The sequence below is a fragment of the Anomaloglossus baeobatrachus genome, chromosome 8 (assembly GCF_048569485.1).
Source record: "Anomaloglossus baeobatrachus isolate aAnoBae1 chromosome 8, aAnoBae1.hap1, whole genome shotgun sequence".
NCBI classification, from domain to species: Eukaryota; Metazoa; Chordata; class Amphibia; order Anura; family Aromobatidae; genus Anomaloglossus; species Anomaloglossus baeobatrachus.
This window is the reverse complement of record NC_134360.1, coordinates 206,737,515-206,748,663: the sequence shown is the minus strand read 5'-3', so window position 1 is coordinate 206,748,663 and position 11,149 is coordinate 206,737,515. Positions and strand designations below refer to the sequence as shown.

The 11,149-nt window shown below is 42.6% G+C and overlaps 1 protein-coding gene across 1 annotated transcript in view; it reads right to left on the bottom strand.

The window, feature by feature from the left end:
- Positions 1 to 3,347: 3,347 nt before the first annotated feature.
- Positions 3,348 to 11,149, bottom strand: part of SCP2 (sterol carrier protein 2) — a 52,257-nt gene continuing 44,455 nt past the window's right edge. Inside the window, exons 13-15 of the mRNA XM_075320096.1 lie at positions 10,308 to 10,437; positions 9,150 to 9,229; positions 3,348 to 3,892 (exon numbers count right to left, since the gene is read on the bottom strand). Of these exons, the coding sequence (XP_075176211.1) occupies positions 3,797 to 3,892; positions 9,150 to 9,229; positions 10,308 to 10,437 (306 nt within the window). The 3' untranslated portion in view covers positions 3,348 to 3,796. The remainder of the gene's footprint in view (positions 3,893 to 9,149; positions 9,230 to 10,307; positions 10,438 to 11,149) is intronic.

Below are 11,149 nucleotides of genomic sequence, written 5' to 3'. Positions count from 1 at the left end.
AGTGGTATGGATTTGACGGAAAATAGTCAACGGAGTGACAGAAGAACGAACAAGTAGCCGGAGGCAAGAGATCTGTATATAAGGTATATCATGTAGTGTAATGAGTGTGAATATATGTGCGGATATATTATATATATTTATTAAGGGCACCTGTCACCCAGTCAAAAGTGTGCAGATTTTATTCGGATTTTATTCCCACAGCTCCCCTGAGTAATCAGTTTTTTTTTTTTTCTCCCAAAGCCGCCATATGGTTCCAGAGATATGGGCCCTTTTATTTAGTGCCAACTTATATGGTGGCACTTTACAAGGGGGCGTGTCTCACATCATATAAAGCCATGCCCCTGAGGATCCTGAGAGACCCACCCCCGAGGATTCTATGAGAAATGGCCCCTGATAAAAGACCAAATTAGAAATAAAAAAGCCCACATCTATTGAACTGAATGTTGAGTTTAAGAAGAGAAGAAAAAAACCCCAACAAAACTGAATATTTAGGAGGATCAGCACAAATAAAAATAAAACCAAAAACTGAGATTCTATTGACCTGGTCCACTTTATAGGCGTACAATGCAATGGACGATCCCTACTTGTTGGAATAGTCTGCCAACAACAGACTGATCACAATACATCCTCCAGGGACCAGTTGTCATCTGTAGGTAGGAAAACCTAACAGTAAGTGTTCAGTTTCCCTGCAGTGCCCCCACTGGCAAAATGAAGTATTAAGAAGTGCCATTTCAAATCCATAGACAATGTGTATAAAGCAGGACAGCACAGGTCCTCCAGAGTGACAGACGCTCTTTGTAGCTGCTCTCTACTCTGGACATGCGATGAGGATTCTAAATAGGGGCTTTATTACTTCTGAATTTCATGGTAGTGTAATATGAAGGTAGGTTTTCTGAACCACAGAATCCCTTTAACCCTTTCCCAACATGTGATGCCACATTGTGTGCAGGTATATGGCGCAAGCTCAGCATGTGGCGGAAATTACCTATCAAAATATCAAATTAATTAACCCGTATGATAAATGCTATAAAAGAGAAAAAAAAAATAAAATCTAAAAATAGCATATGTAACCTAAATGGTTACAATACAAAAAGTGAACATTTTTTTCTTTCACCAGACAAGGATTTCTCCCCCCCCCCTTATTTTCAAATATATATTATTTTAAATGAATTGGCACAATCAAAGCTACATTTTTGTACATATATGGATGATATATTTATTGATTAAACCTACGTTTTTCGCAAAACAAAATGTAGTTTTGATCATATATAATCATCCAGTCACAATGGGGTTAAAGGAGTTTTTCCAGACTTTTCTCATTGATCCAAGTGTTACATGTGGTCCAACTACAAATGGGAACCGATCCATTAATAATAGAGCCTGCGGAAATGGTGGCACGTGATCTAGTCGGGGCAGGGAGGTTTTTGGCCGGTGCTCTGTGAATAATGATTAATTTGCCTTTCCTTCATATCACCTATTTAGCAATTTCTTCAGGAGCGGAGAATGCACCATCCTCCCCATCTATGGAGACATTTGCACGATGCTGTATACAGCGGATCTCTGTGTGTACAGACATGGCCGTGTTTCCGATTTGTGCTTCATCTGCAGATTTCTGTCCAAAAACAAGATCGGATTCTTACCCAGGAATATAGAATATTCGCCTGTCGTCTCACTACAGTTCTAACAGCGCCACCTGCAGGAGAGGCTTAGTTATTGCATGCAAAATCATCTGTGCAGACAATGTACGAGCAACATAGTTTCCATCCAATGATAGGCAAGACCCAGTCCGCCAGGCATGTTTGTAATCCGTGACCACTGGATGAGAGCCCAGAGAAACAAGTCTTAGGCTAGGTTCACATTTCCGTTGTTTTGCATCAGTCACATGCGTCATTGTCGGATTCCGTTGTAAAACGCGCGAGAGAGAGCGAACAGATGATCTTCTGGCGGCCGGGTGATCAGCTGATCGCTCACAGCAGCCGGCTACCGGGAGATCAGCTGATCGCTCACAGCAGCCGGCTACCGGGAGATCAGCTGATCGCTCACAGCAGCCGGCTACCGGGAGATCAGCTGATCGCTCACAGAAGCCGGCTACCGGGAGATCAGCTGATCGCTCACAGAAGCCGGCTACCGGGAGATCAGCTGATCGCTCACAGCAGCCGGCTACCGGGAGATCAGCTGATCGCTCACAGCAGCCGGCTACCGGGAGATCAGCTGATCGCTCACAGCAGCCGGCTACCGGGAGATCAGCTGATCGCTCACAGCAGCCGGCTACCGGGAGATCAGCTGATCGCTCGGCTGCCGAGAGAGCGCATGCGCAGTGGGATCAAAAGGATTCCGCTGCTCAAAAAACGCTACATGCTGCGTTCCTGCCGCCCGACGGTCAGTCGCTCCACGACTGATTAGTCGTGCGGAGGATGCAACGCAAGGCATCAATCACAATCCACCGCTCATACAAGTATATGGGAACAACGGAATCCACCAAACGGATTGCGTTGTTTACCAGAGCCGCAGAATGTGACTGATACAAATTGACAGAAATGTGAATCTAGCCTTACCTGGCAGCATCCGCAAGTCTTCTTTTGATTAGTCGGCCGGACGCAACGTTGCATGTGCATCATGCCGCAATGATGACATTACGCCAGGTTGGTTAGCCAATAGAGGAGCCACAGATGCTGCTATATCAAAGCTGGTTTTATGGCATTACTTTAACCATTATCCTGGTATTATGAACCTAGAACATCATTGTGGTTCTCACACTTCGTTGGCCATGACATCTCCAAGACTAATGTTTTGCTATACTAACTCTCAATGATGTCACAGCTGACGTGTGAGGACCACTGATGTCATGGTATGGGAAAGATCATCTCAGTGATGTCACAACCAATGCGTGAGGAACACTGATGTCATGGTATGAGAAACCATCTTGGTGATGTCACATCCAACAGGTGAGGACCACGGAAATATGAACTCTTCCCATACTATAACATCAATATCTCTTGGGATTTTTTTTTTTTTTTACTACAAATGCTTTAAACTGGTGCATTGGGTTTATGAATTTCAGATCTATATTTTTTGCTTTTACCTTTAAAAAAAAAAAAAATAAATAAATAATAAAGCGCAAAAAATAAAAACAGCAAATAGCTTACTGTTGTGCTAAAATGTCAATATCTGGAAATCTTAAATTGCACCCACATTAGCAGCCCCCGCCTCCCAAAATAACAAGAAAAAAAACCCAAAAACACACAGTATAAATGCAATAGTAAAATCGGGCCTTTATAGTGCAGAAGTTTAGGGGCTTGAGATTTCCAAACAATGTTTTTCCTCAGACAGAAAGAAGAGCCCAGAAATAGTGAAATTAGTGGTCTTTTATTAAAGGTTATTTTGCCTATTAACAAGTTAGAGAATTTTCTATAGAAACCTGGCAGCAGAGACTCGGCCGGCGTCCGAAGATCACAGGGATTAGTTCAATCACTGCTGTGCTATAAATCTGCACCAGAAATTTTCAATCCATTAGCGCTGAGACGTCAGATTACGTCCCCCTGTTAGAAGCAAAAGTCCCCAACAAGTCCCATCATCTCCAAAACAGACCCAGGATTTGACAGGGTCACATTGAGACAGATAAATACATGTTGTACAATTCCTGCACAGAAGTTAAGGAGATATTACGCTTTTATTCTTGAGTAGGGAAAGCAGCCTCTGTGGATGGTCCTTTAAAAGCCAGTAGATGGTATCTGGGCGTCGGCGGTTTCGTATCTGCCGCACGGTTGAGATTCTTCATTTATCGGACACGATTTCTTCACAGCCTGGCTTTCACCGGCTGGAGCTGCAGGCTCTGCAACTTCATTGCCATGCCCATATTTCCAGTGATTTTCAGCTTGCCCTGGAAGAAAGCCTGAGAGGCACAAACCAAATTAGTAGAGGTCAATGTAAATTGCAATGTTTCGCCAAGAAGTAGAGTCTAAAAGGCAAAAACCTCGCAGATAAAACAGCTCCGTCAGATCAATATCAGGGGTTCCCAGTGGCAGAATGTATGATTGGTTACATAGAGGTCTAAGCACTTCATACCTCGAAGAGCTGGATATTCAGACTTCAAATCCGAAAAGAGTGTGGGGTCATTTATATTAAGGCTATTGCAAAGCAGTCACCTACTGAGCCCAAAGAGTTAGGACAACTTACAATGGTACATCATTCCCCGACCCTTATCCCCAAGTCCTAGCTGCCCTAGCCATACCACCAGCAGACCCACCATGTCATGTGATGACTAAGGACGAGTTTACATTACATGCTCTATGGCTAAAAACAACCATGAAAATAATGTTTACCAATGGGCACTTGCTTAATAGCCTACCGGGCTTCTCAAGGGCACAAAATGATCAGTAACAGCTCGTACACAGTGCACAGACTGTCATTTTTGGTGGTACATCCATTTACACAGGGCAAATGTGCCGCCAAAAAGGATGCATTTTGGATGCATTTTTGACAGTGTGGTCCCAATCGGCTCTGCTACATGCCTGCTGACAGCAGAAAGAGACAGAGAATGAACTTCACCCAACTTCATTGTCATCCCACTGCTCTGTCTCTGTGTGCTGTCATGAACTCAGATGAACCTCCGAGGACACAGGGGTCCGCAGCAGTGACGTCAGAGCTTGACCCGAGTTCACTGACATCACGCGGCTCTGTCTCCGTCGCAGCCTGATTTGCAATCAGAGGTGAAGGACTCACCTGTGAACGCAAATCACCCGAGTGACTGCAGTGAGCCGCGTGATCAGCGGTGCAGTCACTCAGGTTACCCCCGGCCACAGCTGAAGTCCTCCACCTGAGAGCTGTGGCCACAGGTAACCTGAGTGACGTCACCACTGACGGCATGACTCCCTTCAGTTGCTCTGTGGAGCTCACAGCTAGCGGTTGTTCTCTACGGCCACTCGCTGTCAACTTCCGATGTAGCAGGGCTGAAAGAGTCATGGGACCTCGTGTGGATTACGTTACACCTGGAGGGTTCTTTAAGGGATTAATTAAAGTGGTGAGAGTGATTTTTTTTGTCTGTTATTTCAAATAAAGGAAATTTCGGTGTATGTTTATTTACTTTCACTACAGTTTAGTTATGGGGGGGAGGGGGGGTCTCAGACACCTGTCATCACTAAGCTAGGACTTAGTGGCAGCTATGAGCTGCCATTAACTCCTTATTACCCCAATTGCCACCGCACCAGGGCAATTCGGAATGAGCTGGGTAGAGTCTTGGGACTGTCGCATCTACTGTATGCGGCATTTCCGGGCGTCTACTGGCTGATATGGGGAGTCCCCCAGCCGAAAAATAACGTGGGGCTCCCCATCCTGAGAATACCAGCCCTCAGCCGTGTGGCTTTACCTTGGCTGGTATCAAAATTGGAGGGGGAGGGGAGACCAAAAAAAAAAAAAAAAAAAAAAAAAAAAAAAAAAAAAAAAAAAAAAAATCGCACGTCAATTTTTTTTTTTTTTTTTTACTTATTTTACTGCACAATATAGACCCACCCACCAGCGGCTGTGATTGGATGCAGTGAGACAGCTGTCACTTGGCGTGGGGGCGTATCTGACCAACCAATCATAGGCGCCGGTGGGCGGGGGAAGCAGTGAATAAGAGCTGGCCTAATGAGCAGTCGACATTTTCAAAAGCAGGAGAAGCCGCTGGAGCTTTGACAGCTGTGCAGCACCGCATCAGTGAGTAAGAGACCGACTAAGAGAGAACGACTGAAAGAGACCGACAGACCTGCGTTTTGTCAAAAAAGCATGCAGAATGCAACAAAAATGCAGTGCAAGCGCACAGCTAAACATTTTAGTTGCGTTTTGACACACCTCATTCATTTCACTGGGTGGAAAATGCAACCAAAACACACAAAAGTAGTGACATGTTGCTTTTTTTAAACGCATCGATTTTGTCAAATATTTGGAATCCAAAACGCTGCGTTTAAAAAAGCAACGTGCGCATGGAATTTGCTGACTTCTCAGACTTTGCTGGGGACGCAGAACGCATGTATTTTGTCATTGAGACACTGCAGTTTTAAAAGCAGGAAAAATGCACATGTGCGCACATAGCCTTAAGGGTGCTTTACACGCTGCAACACCGCTAGCGATCTCGTTAGCGATGTGACACGCCAGATCACAGATGCGATCTGCCGAGATCGCACATGTGACCGGCGCTACAAAAACGACCTATGTGCGACCTCGGCAGATCGTATCTGTGATCTGGCGTGTCACATCACTAATGAGATCGCTAGCGATGTTGCAGCATGTAAAGCACCCTTTAGTGTTTTTTGCTCGTTCGAAAGGACATTTTTATTGTTTACCATAAATATTTTGGATTATCTTGGGGTGGGGGGGTCTCTCTCTTTTGCAAAGAAAGTCTCTTCTTGCATCAGCTCAGCTAATGGCGAAGCCTCACAGTTCATCCCCCCATGTTTAATTTTTTTTCCCCCAGGCACATTTATAAGAAAAAAAAAAAAAAAAATTTTGCACAAAAATGGTACGATTTTTTTTAAATACGCAATGGTGAAAGATTACAGCATTGAATCCTGCTCCAATCCTTGGGGCATGGTTCGGTGCTGGAATTTCCCCCCCCCACTACACATCCATCCATCTTTATTCTTGGGACTGCCGCCCCTGAATTTCTGTGCATCCATATGGACTCATTACCAGCAGTGACACGGTACGCTGAAAACAAATTTTATTCTTTTTTAGTTTTTTTTTTTTAAAGCTCAGAGTATTTTCATAGAGTTAGCCATATTCACACAAACTCTCTGGTTAGCACTGTTACTTTGCAGCGCTGGGGTTCTGGGTTTAAATCCCACCAAGGATAACAACATCTGTAAGGAGTTTGTATGTTCTCCCCGTGTTTGTGTGGGTTTCCTCCCACACTCCAAAGACAGAGATTGGGGCTCACAATCTAAGTTCCCTATGGGGACAGTGATGACGTCTGTAATGCGCTGTGGAATTAATAGCGCTATTTAAGCAAGGAATAGAAATACATTTATGGTAAACCTTTTAAAAATGTCAGAAAATTATTCCTTTAGGGTGCGGCATAATATATTAAAAAAAAAAAAAAAAAAAAAAAAAAAGCGGGAGGGGAATTATAACAAGATATAACTCTTACATATAACAAGGCACCCTTATCAAACATCGGGCAACACTTGCCACATACAGTTAGGTCCAGAAATATTTGGACAGGGACACAAGTTTTGTTATTTTAGCGGTTTACAAAAACATGTTCAGAAATACAATTATATATATATATATATATATATATATATATATATATATATATATATATATATATATATATATATATATATATATATATATATATATATATATATATATATATATATAATATGGGCTGAAAGTGCACACTCCCAGCTGCAATATGAGAGTTTTCACATCCAAATCGGAGAAAGGGTTTAGGAATCATAGCTCTGTAATGCATAGCCTCCTCTTTTTCAAGGGACCAAAAGTAATTGGACAAGGGACTCTAAGGGCTGCAATTAACTCTGAAGGCATCTCCCTCGTTAACCTGTAATCAATGAAGTAGTTAAAAGGTCTGGGGTTAATTACAGGTGTGTGGTTTTGCATTTGGAAGCTGTTGCTGTGACCAGACAACATGTGGTCTAAGGAACTCTCAATTGAGGTGAAGCAGAACATCCTGAGGCTGAAAAAAAGAAAAAATCCATCAGAGAGATAGCAGACATGCTTGAAGTAGCAAAATCAACAGTCGGGTACATTCTGAGAAAAAAGGAATTGACTGGTGAGCTTGGGAACTCAAAAAGGCCTGGGCGTCCACGGATGACAACAGTGGTGGATGATCGCCGCATACTTTCTTTGGTGAAGAAGAACCCGTTCACAACATCAACTGAAGTCCAGAACACTCTCAGTGAAGTAGGTGTATCTGTCTCTAAGTCAACAGTAAAGAGAAGACTCCATGAAAGTAAATACAAAGGGTTCACATCTAGATGCAAACCATTCATCAATTCCAAAAATAGACAGGCCAGAGTTAAATTTGCTGAAAAACACCTCATGAAGCCAGCTCAGTTCTGGAAAAGTATTCTATGGACAGATGAGACCAAGATCAACCTGTACCAGAATGATGGGAAGAAAAAAGTTTGGAGAAGAAAGGGAACGGCACATGATCCAAGGCACACCACATCCTCTGTAAAACATGGTGGAGGCAACGTGATGGCATGGGCATGCATGGCTTTCAATGGCACTGGGTCACTTGTGTTTATTGATGACATAACAGCAGACAAGAGTAGCCGGATGAATTCTGAAGTGTACCGGGATATACTTTAGCCCAGATTCAGCCAAATGCCGCAAAGTTGATCGGACGGCGCTTCATAGTACAGATGGCCAATGACCCCAAGCATACAGCCAAAGCTACCCAGGAGTTCAGAAGTGCAAAAAAGTGGAACATTCTGCAATGGCCAAGTCAATCACCAGATCTTAACCCAATTGAGCATGCATTTCACTTGCTCAAATCCAGACTTAAGACGGAAAGACCCACAAACAAGCAAGAAGGCTGCGGCTGTAAAGGCCTGGCAAAGCATTAAGAAGGAGGAAACCCAGCGTTTGGTGATGTCCATGGGTTCCAGACTTAAGGCAGTGATTGCCTCCAAAGGATTCGCAACAAAATATTGAAAATAAAAATATTTTGTTTGGGTTTGGTTTATTTGTCCAATTACTTTTGACCTCCTAAAATGTGGAGTGTTTGTAAAGAAATGTGTACAATTCCTACAATTTCTATCAGATATTTTTGTTCAAACCTTCAAATTAAACGTTACAATCTGCACTTGAATTCTGTTGTAGAGATTTCATTTCAAATCCAATGTGGTGGCATGGAGAGCCCAACTCGCGAAAATTGTGTCACTGTCCAAATATTTCTGGACCTAACTGTATAATGACTTCATAGCTGGAAGCAAAATGGATTTCATGTTTTTTATCTCATTATGAATTTACCCTCTAATTCTTGGCCGACTAGTCAATATATGATGTGATACGACGTCTACAGGTTCCCGTGTAGAGCACAGGCTGATATATACAGAAGCCTGCATTCTACAATACAAGCAGATTATACCCCTTTAAAGAGGGCAGGGCACTTAGATGTCCAAATTGGCCTTGCTCATACTTACGGTCTGTGGATTGATCTTGCCGGTCATCAAAGCTAGCAGGTCAGAGTCGGCCATTGTGATAGTACAGTCAGCCTTCTTGTCTGCAACACAAATCAAAGAGAACTAGAAACTCAGTTCTTTGTGACGTGGGCAGGGATTGAAGAAAAAAAAAAAACAAAAAAAAAACCACGTAACTTTTTAAACATCAAATTTATGAACAGGATATTGACAAATAACTTTGCAAACACTTTTTTGGATACCTAGGACCCAGAGTTATGTACATGCACCAAAATCTATGATTCTATATATTATGGACCTATGTGTATTTCATGTACAGTTATATAGTGCAAGGCGAACCTCTAATGCAGTATAATTTTTATACTAATATCTAATATAAAAATCTGAGTGTGATATATATATATATATATATATATATATATATATATATATATATATATATATATATATATATATATATATATATATATATATATATATATATGTGTGTGTGTGTATATGCTTGTGTGTGCGCGCGCGCGCGCGCGTGTGTGTGTATATGCGTATATGTGTGTGTATGTGTGTGTGTGCGCATGTGTGCGCATGTGTGTGTGTGTGTGCGCATGTGTGTGTGTGTGTGCGCATGTGTGTGTGTGTGTGCGCATGTGTGTGTGTGTGTGCGCATGTGTGTGTGTGTGTGTGTGCATGTGTGTGTGTATGCGTGCGTGCGCTAAAGGGATCCGCACCGTCGCATTTACAATCACAAAATTTTGCACAGACGCCTCATGTGACTCAGGGAACATCATAGACTGTTTCGACAAGAGCATTTAACCACGTGCTTTACAGTTCCTCTCCAAAAAAACCTGCCTCCATTAAAGTGAATGGAGCTGTGAGCTACAGGTTATTAATAGGAGCGGTGATTGGTTGCTATAGGAATAAAGGACTGTTGTAGTATAACAAGCTTATGTGCGAGGTAATATGATGTATGTGGAGAGACAGAGACAGACAGTCACAGAGAGACAGACCGACCGAGGAAAGAGAGACCGTTACTATCCCGGGCAACACCCGGGTACTACAGCTAGTAATTTATTATCAATCGATCTATCTAAAAAATAGTCAGTGAAAATTAATTCTTTGTGGCACAATATTATAGATCCACGCAGCGGGTATGCGGCTTCTTACTAGAGTCGTTGGAGACGGAGCCTTTGCCATTCTTCACATCAACCACCCAAGTTGCTTCTTTTCCATTAGGTCCATCCTTCACTTTAAAGGCAAAGACACCACCGATCTTCTTAACAAACTGCTCCCCTTCCTGCAAAGTGAATCATAACAATTTGACATATCAATCATTGTGTAATTCAGCTACAAGGCAAATAAAAATATTTGGCGGCTTTTTATCTTTACTCCTGCAGATCTGCTTTCTGGTGTTTTATTCTAGTGTGTCATTTTACATTCCCCTGCAATACACCGCTATGTCACCATCACACTATACCGTGTAAAGTAGAATGCATGAGCTATTCCAGGTCACTGGCCCGCATACACTAGAATTTAGATTTTGCCCTTAACCCCTCTTATCACAAGGCGGCGTCACCGATTAGAAAAATGATCTTTGATCCGATCGGCAGGAATGTGTTTCTGCAGCTTTGGTTGTGAAATTTTAACCTTTTATATTCACCGTAGACAAAGAAATATATGACAAGAGCTTGAAGATCTGTCTGGTTTCTCCTCTGTTCACAGCCGTATATCCACAGCTTTTGTCCATTTTTTGTTTCTGCCCCTTTCCCTTATACTGATATATGCTCCCTTCTTTCCTGTATACAGTGTGTCCACCCATATCCTGTCCACCGCCATTAATTTGAGAACAGCGGCAGCTATAGGCATAGAAGTGGTGTCTAGGTATAGTAAAGTAGCCATGCGCTACGCAATGAAACCACCTATAGCGCCACCTGGTGGAAAACAACGGAGTTAGCATTTTTATCTCGAAAACGGAACGAGATAGTGAAAAGAACTGAATTACAAAGTTG